Genomic DNA, 21380 nt, shown 5'->3' on the forward strand with positions numbered 1-21380 from the left:
TGGTAGTGGGGACAAGCTCCCACTACCTAAAAGTGCTCCTCATGGCAGCGACTCAAATAGCCTCTGACAACCAAGTCCAACTCCTGGCCTTCTCGTGTGGTTTAGCCTCTAAGCCGGTGGAACTGTTTCTACTGACTGGAGAAGGGATGAAGGCGGGTCCTGGTGCCTTAAAACCAGTGCTTCGGGTAGATGGAGCTTGTCAGCCTGGGAAGGCAGTCCATCTAAGAGAGGGAAGACTCTGATTTCAAACCTCAGCTGCCTTGCGGCCATACCCACTCATGGAAAAGGCTTCAGGAATAATCCCTGAGGACAAATCCAGAGCTGGAGTCCCTAAGGCAGTCCGATGTTGCCTTCAAACTCGTACTGGCAACTCCTGCGACGACACTGATACCAAATTGTATCGGCCCTTGCCCTTCCCTTGGACAACATCGGTGGCATGGAGAGGGGAGACTCGCTGCATGGGCAACTGCCGATCTTCTGTACAACCTTGCCCAGGCCTGCGCTCTGGCGAGGACACTCCAGCGTCGCCTCACCGTAAGCACAGACTGAAGCAAGACTTCCCAGGCGTAGATCAATAGTCTCTCGAGACTAACAGATGCCACACAATATTTGAGTAATCTTGCATTTATATTGTTTGATTAAACATTCTTGTTCATTTAAATAATTATGAGTTATATGTAAGAATGCAAGAATTGCATGCGTCATCATGTAATACGTGCGCGCCTCGCTCAAAGTAAACACAAAGTCAGGCTCACATTTCAGAATTCTGTTTTGTAACTTCGGACACCTAAATTACAAAACATAGCACCATCTAACTGAGCATTTGCAGTCTCTGTGCCAAGATAAATGATTAAAATCTTCTTTACACTTAATTACGTAGGTCCATGCTTTATTTAAGTTCAGAGGGAAGTGACAGTACATGTCTGGTATTTCATACAGACTGCTAAGTGCTAGAACCAGATGTACTAAAATATGATTAAGTATATTGAAGAGTCAGCTGCAGAATGTTCCGCCCAATATATGTGCACATTATATCAAATCAATGCAGTTTAGAACAGCAACCAAGGCAATTGAACCTCATCTAACAGGGAAACACAACTAAATCAAGTACAGAAAGTATTAACATTCTCCTAGGAGTTTGATAAATCTCAAAAGATTTCTGAAAGATCTAGTGGTCACAAAAGGCAACCAACTTTAACATTTGAATTAGCTGCCATTGTAATTAAAATGTATTTCCTGAAGCTATTGAGTCACAGTGAAGAACTGTGTAAGTTTAAGGAAATCATTTCATACCCTCGTAACATTCCAAGGAGTACTGGGTTAAAGAGTTATTCTGAAGCGTGGTCTGTGTTTTGTGATCAGATGAATTGGGTACAGTGAGATTCCATGAGCAAGTGTCAAATGACCAGTCCCTGCTTGTCTGTATTGCATATTAAAGCACAACTATTGGAAAGGATACTAGGAAAGACTCCCTTTAAAATAGCACAATTGAATTATCCTTCTGATCAACTGGATGGATCATCATTTTTATGTCTCATTTGCAAGGCAAACTATACACTGCATGAACATCAAATAAGTGAAAATCTGCAGATGCTGGAAATCCAAGCAACACAAAATGCTGGAGGAACTCAGCAGGCTAGGCAGCATCTATGGAAAAAGAGTACAGTCGACGTTTCGGGCCAAAACCCTTCAGCAGAACTGGACAAAAAAGATGATGACTAGAACTGAAAGGTGGGGGAGGGGAGGGAGAAACACAAGGTGATAGGTGAAATCGGGAGTATTTTACTCCTAATCTCTCTTTCTCCAGTCCTGCTGAAGGGTCTCGGCCTGAAACATCGACAGTTCCCTCTCCGGTTCACCTATGTATGTTACAACAGTGGTGTCAGAACAGCATCTCTGAACACATCTTGAACCTTGGAGTGGATGGGGTACATAAAGTGACCATTGAGTGTATGTACAGCTCAGCCACAACTGAATCGAATGGCAGAGAAGGCCTGAACAGCTGATTGATGTTCCTGCAGTCAACACACACAAGATGCTGGAGGAACTCAGCAGGCCAGGCAACCTCTATGGAAAAAGTACAGTCGACGTTTCGGGCCAAACTGAGTTACTGTCAGCTTGAACCAATCTGGCTATTTTCCTCTGACCTCTCTCATTAACAAGGTGTTTTTCACCCACAGAACTGCAACTCACTGGATGTTTTTCTTTGTTTCTCTCTCCATTCTTTGTAAACTCTAGAGAGACCGTTGTGTGTGAAAATACCAGATCAGCAGTTACTGAGATACCCGTCTGGCACCAACAACCATTCCACGGTCAAAGTCACTTAGATCACCTTTCTTCCCCCATTCGGATGTTTGATCTGAAAAACAACTGAATCTCTTTGAGCACGTCTGCGTGGAGTTGCTGCCACGTGATTGGCTGATTAGTTATTTGCATTAACAAGCAAGTGTACGGGTGTACCTCATAAAGTGGCCACTGAGTGTAGTTCTGCAATGCATTGTACACCTCAGTGCTCACACCAATTTCTAACTTAATTTTCAATGGAATAGTATCTGGACATTTTAAGGTAGAAAGTTCAAATTTTCACAGCCAGTTCTGTGCAATAACTAGTTCTTTGTTTCACTCCTAAATCCTTTTATTCTATATTCCTCCATCAGAGGAAATAACTTCCCCACACACCCGATTTAATCCATTAATCTTTTAAAACAACTCAATTAGTTGAGCTCTCTGGCTGTAACCTCACTTTTATGTCTTGGTATTTTTAATTTCTCTACTGAGATAGGACATAGATTACTTATTAAAGTTCCACTGCTTTCTGTCCAGGGCCCTTCTCCAAGCATTCTGTGCCTAGCTCCTTGAGAGTTAACAACTGTATTGCGAATTTAGAAGACTAAATGGGACATTATTGAATGGGTATAAAAATGACATCCTCTGCCTGTCGGGTAATCTTTTCCTACAGACAGATCTTGGAAAGGTGTCTCCATCTTGGGAGTCTAGCGCCAAAGGGGTAGCTGACTCCTGAGAATCTCTCCAATTCAAATGGGGATGAGGCAGATGGAACAGGTGGGGAGAACATTGTTGGTGTTTGGTCATAATGTCGCTCCATCATGGTGAGCAGTAGCCTCTGAGTGATCTTGGTCTTTTCCTGCCAATTAATTTTGCATCCTTGTATAGAAATGACTGATATGTAAGATAGAACATACTTTACATTTTATACTGTGGACAGGAATTCACATTGGGGTGCAGCACTACAGTGCCTTTGGTTCCACCTGTGTGCAGTTCGTGTGTTCTTCCTGCGACGACGTGTTTTCTTTCCACATTCCAAAGATGTGCTGGTGTGTAGGTCAGCTATTGTAAATTGTCCCTTGTGTAGATCTCAAAGCAGGAGAAAATCTGCAGATGCTAGAAATCCAAGGCAGATTGCACAAAATGCCGGAAGAACTCAGCAGGCCGGGCAGCATCTATAGAAAAGAGTAAACAGTCGCCGTTTTGGGCCGAGACCCTTAACCAGGGCTCAGCTCTTTACTTCAATCCCCCTCTCCCGGTCTCACCTATCAACTACCATCTTGTACTTCTTCCTCCCCTCCCGCCACCTTCTTACTCTGACCTCACTTTCTTTCCAGTCCTGATGAAGGGTCTTGGGCCTAGATGCCGTCTGCTTACTCTTTCCCACAGAGGCTGCCTGGCTTGCTGAGTTCCTCCAGCATTTTGTGTGTCTTCCCTTCTGTAGATGATTGACAAGCAGATCAATAAGGAACCTGACGGGTGAGCGATACAGGATGGGTCCCCAACCTGGGGTCCATGGATCCCTTGCCCAATGGTATTGGTCCATGGCATAAAAAAAGATTGGGATCCCCTGGGTTACAGAGAAATAAGGTGGGTGCCGGGGGTTAGTGTGAATGCTCAGAGCTGGCATAGACTCAATGGGCTGAATGGCATCCTTCACATCAAAGGGGAATTAAGCAATATTTTCGAATGGAAGGATACCACTTTATCAAAGCTTCATCTTTTTTTTGTAGCTGGCACTAAGTTAATTTAGGCATTGAATGGCTGAATTTAAATGTTGCAATGGTTAAGTGATTAAGGGTTCAGATTCCCCGTCATCTGCAGTGCTTTCTGCTAGTAAAGAACACAAATCTGGGAATTTCCAAGCTGAACCTCCACTCGAATACAACTTGATTTTCAGCTGGAACGAGCCAGGGATGTAACTGCTAAGCATTGAATGGTGGTCTTGCTAGGAATTTTAAATGCCCGTGAATTCATGGGGCATTTATTATTATGACCATTGCACGAATCCTGGTTAGTTTGTTGTGTTTGTAGTTCATTCCAGTTATCACTGTTCATGTTCTTCATCTTCCATGCAGTCTATAGAGTATAATTTGAGACTGAGATCACTTAATCATGATTACTTGTGTGGGCTGTGTGCCATGGCCTTAGGAATGGTTCCTGTCAAATTTATGTGTGTAATACATGTGCTTATGCAAACTGAAATTTATCCACAAAGTAGGAGCAGTTGCAAACTTCCTACTCCCACTTCTTTTTGAGTGAATAGTTGGGTCTGGGTCAAAGCCTGGTTTTCTGATGGGCTTCGATCATTTCTAATGTGTTACAGTCCATTCTCCGGTGCACAAGTCCGCACCTTTAGATTTAGCATTGGGGACACCACCACCAAAATATATAGACTGAGTTGTAAAAAAGGCACATAGTGTATACTGCCAAGGTGTCTGAGGTTGGATTTGTTCAGCATTGTTGCATGTTTACTGATTGCTAGATTCCATCACTGGTTTGGAATGGAAAGGTGTTGTGTTACCTAACGCCAATCTCTCCTAACTTTGAATCAAACAAATTTAAAGCGTTAATGACAAAATACTGCAATCCGTTTGCCTCATGCAAAAAAAGGTGTGGCCTTGACAGATGGATCTGTCAGTGATAAACTGGTATTGCCTATAAATTGTTGAATTACTGATTGAATTACTGCTATATTGTGTGTCACTATTGTGCAATTAGCTAGTCCATTAGAATGGAACTAGAATACCCACAAAGATTTAATTTATGGATTTACAGCTGAGTTAATTCTGGGCTCCAGGTTGAAGAATTATATGAATACAACAATTAGTTGTATAACAATGCAAATTCTACTTTATTTTGAAAAGAATACACTGGGATTTCCTCTGGTTAGGTGGGGTGCAACTGTTATAATATTTATTAGGATGCCTATTAAAGATATTGCTGCAATGTAATGATTTTTTATCACATGTCGCTAACAAATAGTTGAGGGACGTGAATCGTAGGAAATTTATTTTCCTGCTACAGTCACTGAATAGCAGCATCGAGCTTTATAACACTTTGAATGCAGAGCAGAGCTTCCTCTGCTAAGCTATGAATCAGCAACCTCTATTACATCAATGTAACATTTCTTCCATTTTCCAGACCAGCAGTCCTAGGGTCTGAGTGATGATTGTCGATCAGCGCTGTTCTGTGCTGTGGTTTGTACCGGGGCAGAAACTGCAATGAGAATGCTTACATTCATTTCACATAGAACTCTTGCAGTCGACAGACAAAGGAGACTTTCATTACATCAGCCCGCAGTAGATTTGAACTTGGAACCAAATGGCAAAAAGCCAGTGATTAAAACACTGCGCCACCTTGTTTCCTGTCTGCAATTTCTTTTTGATTTCCTTGATTTCATGATTAGATTCACTTGCCGGTTACAAAATTCTGTGAGAGGTTAAGGGTGAATAAAACACTGAAAATATTTCACACAACAGAAGTTTAAACAGTGAAAAGATGTTCCTGCTTTTAACAGGACTATTGTCCACTGTTTCATTAGAAACAAAGATATTAACAGCTCTTGTACAAATGCAGTTGACATACAAGACCTAGTCATGTCTTCACAGTAAGGTGATAATTTGTGAGCGAAAATTTTACATCAGCATTTAATGAAAGTCACCAGCTCTGTGTTTTATGGATTTGCACATGGTAAGCAGAATATACCTCTGATTGATCTTAAGGTCCTTATTTCTGTTATAATCTTGCTGATCATTCCTTAGTCAGGCTTGCAATAGATTTGGCAATTATTACCATCCCAAGGTTTTCTTTTAGCTGCAAATACTGACGCTGTCAGTTACATCAGCCCTGTATTTATGGGCCATAAACTGCATTCACTGTCCAATCTGATTACAAGCGACCACTGACCAACGTCTCAATGGATTACCGGTTTTAAAGCAAGTCTTCAAAAATTGTATAAATTCAAGATTCGCTCATAAATGTGGCTAAACCCGATGAACCAGAAGATGACCTGTGACGAAAACCGACTTCCTAAACCTGCCGCTTGACTGCTCGTCTTTTGCAGTATTTGTTTCAGCAGGGCTTTCGTTACCTAGGAAACTAGCGCATTGGCTATGTGTAAAAACAGTTAAAGAACAGTGCAATCAAAAGGCTGCGAATAAAAGAGTAAATCTGTGAAGCAAGATGGTCTTTTCAGGTTTGATTACCACTTCCATTACTTGCGGAAAAGAAAGATCACAATCTAGATTCTATTACACTGCAGGAATAATGATTTCACGAGACAGACCCTTGAATTCTGTCTTCACTGAATCTTTTATTGCTTTGCACGATTTGTTTTTTTTACTCTCTGCACATTGGGTGTTTGTTGGTCTTTTTTATATGGGTTCTTCTGGATTTCTTTGTAAAGAGACTAATCTCAAGGTTGTAAAACGTAGACATACTTTGATAATAAGTGTACTTTGAATCTAGTAACCCCTGGTATCTTGAGGGATTCTACCAAAAAGAGGGATGCAGAAAGGAGAGAAATGATGTCTGGTGACGTTCTCACAATAAGTTGTTTTAGGTGATAGTGCAGGTTGGTTATTTCCTTCCTGGCACTGCGTTGCTATTCTGAGACATATTTGTATTCTACTCAAAGCTTTCTCCCATTTTAACAGAGTCACGCCTCAACATCTACAGTACCTGCGCATATAAGAACTTGCCTTGTATGTCATCCTTGGAGCTGAAGATCAAACACAAAGCTCCATCTTACAAATTATTAACTGAGGCTCACAATTCTGAAAGCAGAATCTGGACCCATGTATCGTGTCTCTGAGATTCTGGGAGTAATAGGCTTTTTTAACCGTGTTAGTGGAAAACCAGGACTTTTAGAAAGACCAAAACATGTGTATTTCTTGATCTCTGACTGTAAGATAGGTGAATTTAATTTTTTTTAAGTACAACATCTTAACAGCAGCACTATCTAAAATAGGTTTTAAAAGGCAACAAGTAAAGGAAACCTAAAATGGAGAATAGATAGAAAAATAGGGACAAAGTGAATGGCACTTGGAGGGCTAGCACAGGCACAATGAACCAAATGTCCTGTACTGTAAAACATCTAAATTCTCGTAAAGCAGCTAATGATACCTATTGGCCTAAATTATTCTTGGATCTTCAGAATTCTATAGATGGTTTGGGAATCCATGATACATTTTCCAACTTTAAACTGGGTTACTAGGCTGGAATATACCTTAGATTTGGAGCAGCAGAATTGAAAGCATCTCACTATGTGCAAGTGAAAAAGCATTTAACAAAAGCTCGTTAACACACGTTGGCACAGCAGATAATTCACTCTTTCTTCAAAACAACATATTTAATCACAAACTGGTTTGTTTTTAAATGCAAACACCTAGAATATAACACTCAGACAAGAGGATTTGCTGTGGCACCCAGATACAAACAACAGAAGTGGTCCATTTAAATGATGAACAAGTCAAATGCTTTCCAATTTTGGGGGCTGCAGAGTTCAGATGATTCCTTCATCGAGCAGTTTGTTGACGCCGTGACAGATTTTCTGCAGCGACTCTTTGTATACGCCATTGGGATTGTACAATTCAGAGAGAAATTCCACGTCTGCAAAGAGTCTGAACACGTGATCGATGCGGCTGTGGGATTTGGGGGTGAGGTGGCGCTCAATCAGTTCGTGCAGTAAGTCCTTGCATTCATTCAGCAGCTCCGCCAGGATGCTTCTGTCAAACGTGAACTCAACCTCATAAAAGCTCACCGCCGTCATGGCAGCCTGGTTTAGCTTCTTCTTGAATTTATCCACAATCTCCACTTCGTCCTTGTTAAACTGATTGTTCCTGTAGAGGATCCCGATTTTCAAAGCAATCTTGATCAAGTCCTTCAAGACTTTGTGGGCTTCCTTCTTGTCGTTTGTGTACTCTCTGGTTACCTTGTACAGCTCGTCCAAGATGTCGCTGCTTGTGTCGTCAATGAGCATATTGGCTACCACCTTGGTGGCCATTTTGGTGAGGATTTTCTTCTGAGCTTGTAAGGCCAAGCTTTTGGAATTAAAGGTTTCAATTCCTGCTGTGAAAATAAAGGATAAACAGAATGTTGATCACAAAGGATTTTCATAAGGCAGTTCATGCAAGTCCCCAGCACAATAGTAGGCTATCATACACCCAGCGCCATTGCACTCATCCTGTCTCAGCTTATTTTACTTTATTAGCAAATCATTTTACTTTCTCTTTTGCATACTCATGTGGATTCCCCTTATTAAGATAGTTATCTCAATAATACTGTGGTAACAGACTATATCTAAATGGATTTGGTTGCATCTGAATGTTGAAAAGTAGAGAGTTCAAGAACCAGAGTGTAGAGCTGATGACAGAGGTCTAGATCAGGGGTTCCCAACCAGGGGTCCACAGACCCCTTGCTTAATAGTATTGGTCCATGGTATTAAAAAGGTTGTGAACCCGTGGTCTAATTGGACACACCACCACAGTATTGAGGCTTTGTCTTTTAGATAACTCATTAACTGAGGGACCATTAGCTTGCAAGTGACTGCAGTGGTCCATATAAATATTATTTTGAACAGCAGCAAAGATGTATCCTTAGTAACCGATATAATATTACTAAGTTGGGTAATCTAGTTGTTTATGGGAGTTGCACTGTCTCCCAATTTCCTATGATACAATTTCAAAGCTATTGCAAAGCACTTTGGGGTGGTCTTAAAAAGATAAGAGAAGTTCCTGTATAAAGTTGGGTTCTTTCTATTAAATATATTAGTCTGATGAGCCATTTAGATAGCTGTGGATCAAGAGGTTCTTATCAGGTTCAAATTGAAAAGAGGATTGTTCTGCACAACAACACTTCATCATCATTTCAGGCATTCTCCCACAGCCTCAAGCGTGTCTTGAATTGTCCCTCTCTATTTCCATTACCCAATGTGGAGATCTAGGCACTTTCATAATGTCAGTCCAAAACTGGTCAGTTTAAACCTGTGACTCCACACTCACTTCCAACCTTAAAGCCCACTGTAGCTTTAAATAGCATTTATAGTTGTTCTTTTCATATATTGTAGAAGACCCACAATGAATCTCACAGTGCTAATGACTGATCTTTAATCACTGTTTCTAACCACGATGGAAGCCTGAAATAGAACAAATAATGGCCAGAAATAGCACAATAATTTAGTCAACATTTGTAAGCGGTTATAGCAACTCCCAGCTGCTGTGGGTTCGAGTCCACGCCAGGGACCGAAGTGTAACAAACAGCACTCACGAGGATGTAGCACTGTTTAGGGGAAGATGCCATTGCCTGTTATTGGGGCATGCAAAAGTTCCCATAGCATTTCACAGAAGGGCAAACAAATTATTTCATTAGGATCTGTATTTCAAGACATAGAAAAATTATTGATATTTAGCAAAGCAGATTTAGTATAAAATAAAGGAAAGTGGTTCATTCCCATTCTAGTCTGTGAATAGAAAGGGAAGGGGGAGCATCTGATGATTAATTTTCTGCCTGGTACTGTGCCATATTAGTCAAATGGTGAAGGACTTCATTGCAGTTCCAGCTTTAAAAATTTAATGTGCTGGGAGCCTCTGGTTTGCAAATGAATCAATGCAATAGCGTGGATTTATATCCTTTTTTCAGGAATTTGCACTTGGTGAAGCATTCCTGGCCTATGAGCAAATGCTATTGCCCTCCCGAGAAAGTAAGTGTTCCAAAAAAAAATGGTAGCAGTGCGATCATTCCAGTCGAGTATGATGTTCTTCCAAAAGGCTGTCTGTTGGGTCTTCAGATGGCCATGGAGACCGACGTGGGATCCTCAAAAATGGAGAATGCCTGTGTGTGATTTTGTTTCACGTGGGAAGGCTGATGCACAGGCGGTGCTTGATAGATCAGGGTCAGGGTCCATTGGCGTAGAATACAGGACAACTGGGGTCCTTCACTGCTGCAGCCTTCCTCTGTCTTCACTGACATTGAGATGAGTCATCATCTTCCACCAGGTCCATCACTAAAATCTTGGTTGGATCGCCCTTTGCCTGGAACCTCCCCCTTGCCCTTAGTGACCCTACTAGGAACTAAGTGCCTGATGGCTAAACTCTAGGTGACATCACTCTCGGGATCTCAGGAGCTCACAAGACCACGTCAAGATGACAATCTTCAGAGAAGACTTCCATCTATTACCTTCCAGTTTCTGGTGCTATTTCCACTTATCCTTCCCTCGTCGGCCTATCACCCCCCTGTTCATCTGGATTGAGATCCACGTACCACTTGCTAGAGCTTAATGCACGCTTTCCATCCACCCTTTTATATTGTCTGTGTCCTCTCTATCTTTCAGTCTAGATGAAGGATCTTGACCCAACTCATCAACTGTCTATCTCCATGTTCAGACGCTGCCTGATCTGCTGAGTTCCTCCAGCATTTTGTGTGTCAATCTTGTGCTCCAGCTACTTGCTTATCTTCTCAGGTCATTGCCACATTGATGTTCATAGGGGCTTTGGATTGTCTCGAGACACAAGTCTGTCTCTGCTTAAATCTACTTTAGAAGTGTGATTGCCCTATGTAATACCTCCTGTGTGATATGCAGAAGTGTTGTCAAAATACTTTGACTCTCCCAAGGGTGCAGGTACATAAGTTGTTAGTGTTTGGTCATAGTGTTGCTCTGTCATGGTGAGGAGCAGCCTCTATGTGGCCCTGGTCTTTTCCCTACCAATTAATTACCATTCTTGCAGCTTTCTTTCTTATGACGTATCATGGTAAATTGTATGATGTGGTATACTTGGATTTCCAGGAAAACCCATGACAGTTCCTCAAAAGGAGTTAAATAATTTCAAAATAAGGGGAATTCAGAGTAAAATGTAGAAGAGGATATTAAACTGGCAGTAATACTAGCAGTTTTTTAAATTTGATCGTTCATAGGCAAAGCTGATACTTCCTGTCCATCTCCAACTCCAACCTACCAAATGTGTGTCGACGTTCATTTTCAGGTCAGATGGAGTTAGGATGGTAGATTTCCTTCCATCCATTAATGAGCATTCTTTTTTCAACAATCCAGTGATTTCATAACTATCTTAATTATTTGCTTAATTCTAGCTGTATTTAATTATCCACTTGCCAAGATAGAATTTGAACTCTGGCCTTCTGAACAATGTCCCAGACCTCTGGCTACTCGTCCAGTTTGCTTGAGTGATAGGGAACTCCAGAATTTCCCGTGTTAAGTAATGATGAACTAACTTCGAAAGCTGCTTCATCGAAACAGTCCATTTATAACCTGTCACCGGTCATTCTAATTTTCGTACTTGTTTACTTCCTGCTTTTGGATACTCATTTGCTTAGTGCCAATGAGACATGGGATGGGGGAGCTGAGGGATAGGATGATGGATTATAAAGTCCAGACAAGGAAAGCCACATCACTTACCACCTTACAGACATTGGTTCCATGTTATAAAGAAAGCTTTTGGCACGTTGGCCTTCATAAATCAAAGTACCGAGTACAGGAGATGGGATGTTATGTTGATGTTATTTGAGACATTTGTGAGGCCTTATTGGAGTATTGTGTGTAGTTTTGGTCACCTACCGACAGGAACAATCTAAGTTAGGTTGAAAGAGAACAGAGAAACTTTACAAGGATGTTACTGAGCCTGGAGGACCTGAGTTATAAGGAAAGATTAAATAGGTTAGGACTATATTCCTTGGAACGTAGAAGATTGAGAGTTGATTTGATAGAGGTAAACAGAATTATGAGGGTTTAGACAGGGTAGATGCAAGCAGGCTTTTTCCACTGAGGTTGGGTGGGATTACAACTAGAGGTCATGGGTTAAGTGTGAAAGGTGAAAAGTTTAAGGGGAACATGAGTGGTAACTTCTTCACTCAGAGCAACGTGAGATGTGGACCAATCTATCAGTACAAATGATTTCAATGTTTAAGAGAAATTTGGGTCAGTACATGAATGGCTGGGGTACGGAGGGCTATGGTCCTGGTGCAGGTAAATGTGAGTAGGCAGTTTAAGTGGTTCGGTGCAGACTAGATGGGCCAAAGGGCCTGTTGCTGTGCTGTCCTTCTCTGTGACTCTATGTCAGCTCCCAGCAGACTACTTCCATCAGTTCCATTCTCCCTCTTTTAATTTCTCTGTGGTTCTGAGATCTCTACAGTCACATGCCCTTCAATTCCCTCCTGATTCCTTTCTCTCATCTGCACCAAGGGATAATTTACAGTAGCCCCAGTCAAGGTGCCAGTATACCTTTGGCTTGTGTCTGGAAATCAGTGCATCTGGCAGAAACCGCACAGGGAGAACATAAAAATCCAATGCAAACAGCTTCAAACCCTAAATTTTAGAACGAACTCTGCCATCCCATGGCCAGACGTGTCAGCTCCCTGTAGAAATGAGGCCTTGGTTGAATATCAATTGTGTGGATTCACATACCAGCCACAGTAATCAACTCATCCCGTGTCTGCCTGCACATTAAACTTCTCAGGGATAATGAGAGTTACAGCTCAGGAGTTTGGAGGGCTTCACTGACTGTCCCCAGCTCTCCCCAGTGCAAAGTCAACACATTTTAAGATGTTTAATAGTATGCTGTGCATCATGCCAGGGACATACAAGGTCACCTGTCACCCTGATCACTGCTGCAGGTGTTCTTTTTCACACATAAGTCAACAAAGGTTGCAAAAGAAAAAGCCATACTTAAAAGTGACGTTAAATCACTTTGAAAAAGGTCAGTTTGGACAGAGTGAGGAAGGAGGAGTGATTTAGGGTGGCGTGGTAGCTTAGTGGTTAACGCAAGGCTATTACAGTGCCAGCAGTCCGCGTTCAACTCCACCACGGTCTGTAAGGACTTTCTCCTCATGACTGTGTGGGTTTCATCCTCCCAGATTCCAAAGACATACAGGTTACTAGGGTTAATTGGTCACATGGATGTAATTGGGCGGTACAGGCCTGCTAGGCCGAGTGGGTTTATTGCTAAATACAAATAAATAAACAAATTATGTTAGTCTCGGATTAGAAAGCACCCTCTTCCTTAATAGACTCCCTTTAAGTGCTTTTTCTCACCCGATGCTCCCATATGTAACAATTCCTCAGTGCTTTACTGAGAACTTATGCAGAAGCTCACAACTTTACTCGCTGGTCAGGTGTAATGTGTCTCAAGGAGCTCCTTAGCAACACTGCGACACTTACTGTAAGGTTCCTTGGCTGATTTCACATCATGGTCAATATCATGTTACCAGTTGTGGAATAACTGCACATTGCTCTATGTTGTTCCATACACAATGCATATAAATTTCCTAAACAATCCACAGCAGCTAATTCAAATGTGGGCTCTGGATAGTTCAACAAAAGGAGAATAACCATTGTCTAGATTCACATTCTATCAAAGCTGAGTAAATCCCTAATCTTTCTATTTTTGTCATATTTTCTTATAACATGGGAGAAGGCCTTTCAGCCCATAGTTCTCAGAGAAATCCAGTTTCCTCACTTCTTTGCCACCTTAAACAAAGTCATACACAGCCGTTCTTCCATTAACAAATCCACCCTAACATCCCGGATTAAGTACTGTGGTGGTCAGAAAATGGTGATGGGGACAGGGTTGTAAGTTCTGGGAGCCCCTTAAAATATGAGGATTGCAGATCGGCCTGTACAGCTACCGGAATGCCCACCAATAGACAACCCCTTAACAGAACATCATGCCCGACTCAAGAGGTCACACTAATTGATGGAAGTGACGAAAGGTTTAAAACAATGGAGTCTGAATCACAGAGCAGTTGTAAAGTGCCTGATGCTTCTGGTTCTTAATCTCTTTTAGTGATGTTGTCTGCAGGAGAAGTCTTGACCATTCTGGGTGAGCACTGCAATTGATCCTGCATGTAAGTGGAAATCAGTGTTGTTTTAGCGGATCATGTGCTCTAGTTCTGGAAGCAGTACGCTAAGGCACACATAATGCTTTACAGTGCTACTGTGAAGTTCAATTCCTACCACTGTCCGTAAGGGGTTTATATGTGATCCCCATAACTGTGTGTGCTTCCGCTTTCTCCCACGTTCAAGGATTCAAAGTACATCTATAATCAAAGAATGTCTAAATTATACAGCCTTGAAATTTGTTTGCTCTCAGGTAGCTACAAAGCAAGAAACCCAAAAGAACCCAATTAAAGAAAAAGAATAAAAATAAAAATATTACACCAACTCCTGATATGCAAGAGAAAGAAAAAAACACTAATCATGCAAACAATTTAAGTGAACAGCAATCTGAATGAAAAATTGAGTCCTCAGATCCAAATTCCGTAGCAGCCCGGAGTAGGCCTAAAGCCTCAACGTTCAGTTCATCATATTAGTGGGCGCGGAGTTCAAGAGCTGGGGCAGTTTTCATAGCCTCAGTGCCATAGACCTATGGGTTAATAAGTTGTAGACATGCTATATTGCTGTTGGAAGTATGGTGCCACTTGCGGGCGGCCCCCAGCACATCCTTGGACTCCATTGGTCGTTGCCGCAAACAGCACATTTCCCTGTATGTTTTGTTGTGTTGATGTACATACGACAAATAAAGCTCATCTTTATATTTTATCTTTAAATCTTTAGAAATGTCAGCTGTTTAACAATAATAAAATCATGTTCGGATCTGGCCCTGAGCTGATACTGTTAGTCCAGAGGGAAGCTGCCACTCTGTTAGCACTCTGATTTTAATTCATAATACCTTGTTACAATAATCAACTTTCCTATAAGAATTGGGTCTGGATTGAGTGGCTGATCTAACCAGAGCCCTTGGATGCTTTCTGTTAGAGAAATAAATGTTTTTTTTCCATTTGAGGAAAAGCATTAGTGACAGCAAAAATAGTTGAGGCAGAGTTCAGTCTGGATAGACCGAGGAGCGAGCGGTGATTTAAATATGAAATGAATAAGCCACAGGACAAATGTAGAAAACAAGGATGCCAGGAACAAAAACACTGGGGAGGGTCAGTCAGGGTCCAAATGTGAATGAGAACAAGAAGACAGCAGCAATCAAACCCCCCATTTTATGTTCATGACATAGAGATGGAGGGGAAGAGCAGCTCTTAGTACCATGAAATGGCTTGTCAGAGCATGTGAGGGTAATTGAGGATAATGTACTGAAATGGGCTGGGAACTGGTTGGGGAGCTGACAGTGGAGAGAGAGAGAAAAGATCGTACTTCCCTCGGACTGATAGGCTGTGACCAGCAAGTGTTGGTGCCTGGGGCCCAACTATTCACCATTGACGTCAATGATTTTACTGAGGGGTCCAAATGCCTTACTTCCACATTTGCTTATAATTCAAAACCAGGTGGGATTATGAGTACCAAGGGCGACCGAAAGAAGCTTCAAGGAGACAAACAGGATGAGTGAATCAGAGAAACATAGAAAATACAAGTAGATGTAGGCCACTTGGCCTTTTGAGCCAACCCTGCTGCTCAATATGATCATTGTTGATTTTCGAAAATCAAGTACTCTTTTCCTGCTTTCATCCCTTTAACTCTGAGGACCATACCTAACCTTTTCATGAGCCTCCTCAGTGACTTGGCCTTGTGTGTCTTCTGTGTTCATTTTCACAGCTTCAGCATTCTTTGAATGAACCCGTTTCTCCTCATCTTATTCTAAATGGCCCACCTCCTATCCATAAGCAGTGATGATTCCAGTTCTGGCCTTCCGAAGACAGGAATATCCTTCCTGTATCTAGTAGCCCTCACATTCTTCTATCCTCTGGCGAATATAATCCAATAATTCTAATCTCCCTTCATGTGCCAGACTTTCACTGAACTTACTCTCCGACGCTGCCTCCACCCCTGATGGATGCGTGGATCAAAACTATACACAATACTCAAGAACACAAGAGATCTTGAGCGGCACACACACAATGCTGGAAAATCTCAGCGGGTCAAAGTTCAAAGTAGGTTTATAATCAAAGCACGTGTACGTCAGCCTGCGATTCATTTTCTTGCAGGCATTCACAGCAGAACAAATAAATACAATAGGATAAACTAAAAGCTACACAAAAAGACTGAGAAACAATCAACGTGCAAAAGAGGACACTGTCCAAATACAATAATAATGAACAGATAAATAAATAATACAGAGAATATGAGTTGTAGAGTCCTTGGAAGTGAGTCCATAGGTTGTGGAATCGGTTCAGTGTGGAAATGAGTGACGTTATCCACGCTGGTTCGAGAGCCTGATGGTTGAAAGGTTACTATGGAGGGGAATAAACATTTGACATTTTGGACCCTTCATCATCGATACTCAAGGTGCAGTTTCACCGAGGCCTTGTACAATTTCAGTGGGACATCCTTGAAGCAATACTGAAGGCTCTCACTGTGCCTGCCAACATGTCATTTGCCTTCTTTAGTGCTTGCTGCATTTGCTTGATTACTGTCATTGTACAAGGCCATCCAGGTCTCATTACACCTTTCCTAATCTACCACCATTCTGACAATCCGCATCCACCCCCCCCCCCCCCCCCACCACCCCCGGGATTTCGATCCCAATGCACAAGTTCAAAGGAAAGATTTAGTTTTCATTTTCATTGAAACTTTAAGCATCTGACAGCTATAAGTAAGAAAACTAGATGGGGCAACTTAAACATAGGACAGTGAATGGCTAAGGACAATAGCTTCATGCTGTTGCTGGCACAATTCCTGTTGGTCAGCTGACCAGTACCATACAATTGAGGTGGTTACACTTCCTATTGCTTGCATTTGTTTCTGTGAATGTTTTGGATTTATAGGGAGGCACAAAATACTGATAGAAAGCTGTTATCTAGTTACTTCTATTCCCCTGCAATTCTTTCCTTTGATGTGTTCGTCCATATTTTTCATTCGGCTGTTCGACACTTTCCATATTTTCGCCCTCTTTGAAGGTTATCAATAAAGCTGCTTCCACCAGTTTCAAGCGATGCATTCCAAAATTGTAGTGACTGTCACCTTGAGATTTATCTTCAGCTCCACTTCAGTTACCTTAAATTCTGATCCTGCTGCCTGCAGAAATGATTTTCACTTTTTCACTCTCAGATTCCTTCAATTCAATTGCCTCTTAGAGATCTCCCCTTAAGCTTCTTTGTGGTAAGGAGGAAAGTACCACACCTCTTTGGTTCCCTCTGTATCTGCAACCCTTATCCCTGGTATCATATCAGAAGCTCACCTTGCACTCAAAGAATTTGGCAGAATAATAACCAGGGATATGCATAATTTAGCTTGACTTTCTTATTTAAGCATTTTTACTGAGAAATTCAATTCCTATGTAGCAGCCAATGGAATGGATTTCAGAGGCAGAGGACAACAAAATGACAGAACCATTGCTAATATTAGATTTGCAGGGTTCCAGGACATGAACCGCCCTCTGTCTTCTGATAAGTATGTCAAGTACATGTACTTTGACTAGATTTTGTAGGAGGGGCTGCCAAGGCTCAAGGTACTTTGGTCCTTGACACAATGAATAGTTTCATTGTGATAGATATCAGGAGACATTGGATAGACTGGGCACGAACAAGAGGAAATCTACAGATGCTCCGGTACCCCCGGTGTGGCTTCCTGTATATCGGTGAGACCTGACGTAGATTAGGAGACCGCTTCATCGGCCAGAAAAAGTGGGATCTCCCAGTGGCCACCCATTTAAATTCTACTTCCCATTCCCATTCCGACATGTCAGTTCATGGCCTCCTCTACTGTCTCAAAGAGGTCACACTCAGGCTGAAGGAGCAACAACTTATATTCCGTCTTGGTAGCCTCCAACCTGATGGCACAAATACTGATTTTTTTGAACGTCTGGTAATTGCCCCTCCCCCCTTCACCATTCCCTATTTTCATTTCCCTCTCTCACCTTATCTCCTTACCTGCCCATCACCTCCCGCTGGTGCTCCTCCCCCTTCTGTCCTCTCCTATCAGATTCCCCATTCTCCAGCCCTTCATCTCTCTCACCAATCAACTTCCCAGCTCTTCACTTCACCCTTCCCCCCTCCCTCCGATTTCACCTATCACCTACTACCTTGTATTTCTTCCTCCCCTCCGCCCACCTTCTTACTCTGAATTCTCATCTTCTTTCTCCAGTCTGGATGAAGGATCTCGGCCCGATATATTGACTGTTCACTCTTTTCCACAGATGCTGCCTGGCCTGCTGAGTTCCTCCAGTATTTTGTGTGTGTTTGAGAGACTGGGCCTGTTTTCCCTGGAGCAAAGGGGTTTGAGCGGAAACATGATAGAGGTATATAAAACTGTGAGAGGCATAGGTAGGGTAGACAGCCAGCATCTATTTTCCATGGTAGTGGTGTCTAAAATAGGGGCACAGGTTTAAGGTGAAGGGGGAGGAAGCTTAAAGGAGATTTTATTTATTTAGAAATATAGCACAGTAACATATCCTGCTGGCCCAATGAGCCTGTGCTGCCGAATTACAACCACGTGACCAATTAATCTACTAACCCTTAAGTCTTTGGAATGTGGGAAGAAACCGTACTATCCAGAAAAACTCACACAGTCACGGGAAGAACTTACAAGCTCCTTACAGACAGCAGCGGGAATTGAACCTGTGTCACTGGCACTGTAATAGCAGTACTTTATCTGCTACAATACAGCATCACCCCTTGAGATCTGAGGGGGAGTATTTTTTGCACAGAAGTATTGATACCTGTAATGGGCTGACAATGGAAGTGGATGAGGAAGGAACAGTGACATTTAGGAGATATCTTTACAGGAATGTAAGAACGGGGCACAGTGGGATATGGGATTAATGTAGACGTGGGATTAGTACAGAGAGAAATGGTGGACAGTTAGACATAATGGACCAAAGGGCCTGGTTCTATGTTGGGTACAGCCCTATGACTCTACACCTAACCTTCGCCCAGAGACACAGAGCCTTTGTCTGAGGCCTAACGAGGAACTAAAAAATAGAATTACTATCTGTTTCATTGGGGCTGGGATGAGGATTACGTTTAAAAGTGGATCCATGATAGCTGGACCTGTTACTGCTCAGAGATTAGGATTGTATTAAAACAATGGCTGAAAAAAGCAGAATTTTTTCAAAGTATCAGGGCAGTCCGTGGCTTTCTCTAGTCAAGCACATCTTGAGTTGGTGTTCTATTATTTCAAGACACAGAGGGCTGCAAGCCTATGTCTTAATCTAAAAATGGCCCACAGCATGTACTGTACTGTTATTTCATTGCTGACTAAATGAAGTTGGAAACAGAATGATTCCTTTTATGCACATTGGGAACCCTATTAAAGTAGGCTATGCCAATTCCATGGCTAGACCTGTGCTGGACTGGTTTCTGTGTGTTGTTACAATGCCAGAAGAGATATTTTATCCAAGGCACAGGCTTTATTTTTTTCTTGGTGCATAGCATTCCTTTAGGAGGTTTCTTAAAACCCTATTCTTTGTTCAGACTTTACCCAATATTTGTTGTAAGGCCTAGCTTTAAATGTTGTTTGATAAGCCTCTTTAGAGGTTTGGCTCTGGATTTGTCAGTCTTTTATTGTATTTTTAAATTTTCTATCGTATTTTTTTAAATTTTCTGGTAAGTGCCTGCAAGAAAATAAATTTCAATTTAGAATGTGTTGACATGCATGGACTTTGATAATAAATTGCTCTATGACTCTGTTAAAAGCATTTTCTAGTAATTATTTTTTCCCTTTTTGTTGTTGGCTATGGTTTATTGCTGCTGGTTCTTTGTATGAAATGTCACATTTGAAGTTGGTTCTAGTTGATATGAACTTTCCCCTGTGGCTCCAGAGAAAGTGGGAAACGTCTGGGACCATGATCAACGCTCCTTTCTGCTAAAACAGCTGCTCTCTATAAAATGGCTGCTGTGCTTACATCTCTGGGCAGATTAGGTCACTCGATATCAAAAGTGTTAGGAATATAAGTAGCAGAAGCAGAATAGGCCATTCAGCCTTTTGTCTTCACTGCTGTTCAATGTTCAAGACTGACTTCCCCCTCAGTACATATTCACACAGTATTTTTATATTTGCAGTTGAGGGTGATACTGAGGCATATGTTATGAAGTTGGTGAGAAGAATACAATACTGAATTTTAGGATCTGGTCTGGATTCATTAGGTACTTAGTCCTTTTTAACCTTGTGTGGTACAATATTTGGACTTGACCTCAACCCTTCACATTCTAACAGGATCTGGATCGGTGCAGTGACATCAGAGGCCCCACACATTCTGTATTTCTAATGGCCAAGACTTTGTTTTTAGCTCATGAGAAAGATATGGGTATTGCTGGCAAGGTGGTCAGTTATTCCCCGTCACTAACTGCCCTCGAGGTTGTGGAGGTGAACTGACTTCCTAATTGCTGAGCATCTTGTCAAGCTATTTTGGCCTGTAAAGCCAGATGTTCATTTTCCTCCGCAGATGCTTCCTGATCTACTGAGTTCCTTCGCCTTTTAGTGTTTTGATCCAGGTTTCCAGCATCTGCAGTCTCTCTTTTGTCTCTGACCTTATCTCTCTGCCTCTTCTGTTCTCTGTGGTTATGTTCTCTTCTCTAACTTCAGCTTCTCTGGAGGCCCATGATTGCTGACTCTTCCAGCCCTCAATTCTCTATAGATTGTCAAATTGGGGTTTGAAGATGAAACATCATTCCAGCTACATATTTCCATCCACATCTATCCTGATCCTGATTGGGAAGAACGTAAATATAGACACTGACTATAGACGTAATTATTCTTCACTGGTACGACAAGGATGAGAGGGCTGCACAAGAATAGGCATTCGTTCTCTGAAGTTTAGAAAAATGTGAGATGGCCTTAACAAAAATATTTGAAACTGAGGGCTTGAGAAGGTAGAGGCAGAAAGGCTGAGTTCCTTGCTACAGAGTCTGAAAAAGGGGATGTTATTTAAGTAACACACACAAAGTGCTGGAGGAACTCAGCAGGTCAGGCAGCATCAATGGAGACTACAGCTGCCCATTCACCTCCTCCCTCACCTTCATTCAGGGCCCTCAGCAGTCCTTCCAGGTGAGGCAACACTTCATCTGTGAGTCTGTTAGGGCCTTCTACTGCATCCGGTGCTCCCGATGTGACCTCCTCTACCTCTTTGAGACATGACATAGATTGAGGGACTGCTTTGGCAAGCACCTTTGCTCCATTTGCAACAAGCAGGCTTTTCCAG

At 42.0% G+C, this 21380-nt stretch overlaps 1 protein-coding gene across 3 annotated transcripts in view; it reads right to left on the reverse strand.

Moving 5' to 3' along the window:
* Positions 1-872: 872 nt before the first annotated feature.
* Positions 873-21380, reverse strand: part of tnfaip8l3 (tumor necrosis factor, alpha-induced protein 8-like 3) — a 72095-nt gene continuing 51587 nt past the window's right edge. For 2 of the 3 annotated variants that reach the window (XM_073033152.1, XM_073033154.1), the window contains exon 2: positions 873-8358. In XM_073033152.1, coding sequence (XP_072889253.1) covers positions 7793-8358 — 566 coding nt within the window. In that variant the 3' untranslated portion in view covers positions 873-7792. The remainder of the gene's footprint in view (positions 8359-21380) is intronic. The other variant, XM_073033153.1, reaches the window with a different exon arrangement.

The sequence above is a fragment of the Hemitrygon akajei genome, chromosome 30, assembly GCF_048418815.1.
Source record: "Hemitrygon akajei chromosome 30, sHemAka1.3, whole genome shotgun sequence".
NCBI classification, from domain to species: Eukaryota; Metazoa; Chordata; class Chondrichthyes; order Myliobatiformes; family Dasyatidae; genus Hemitrygon; species Hemitrygon akajei.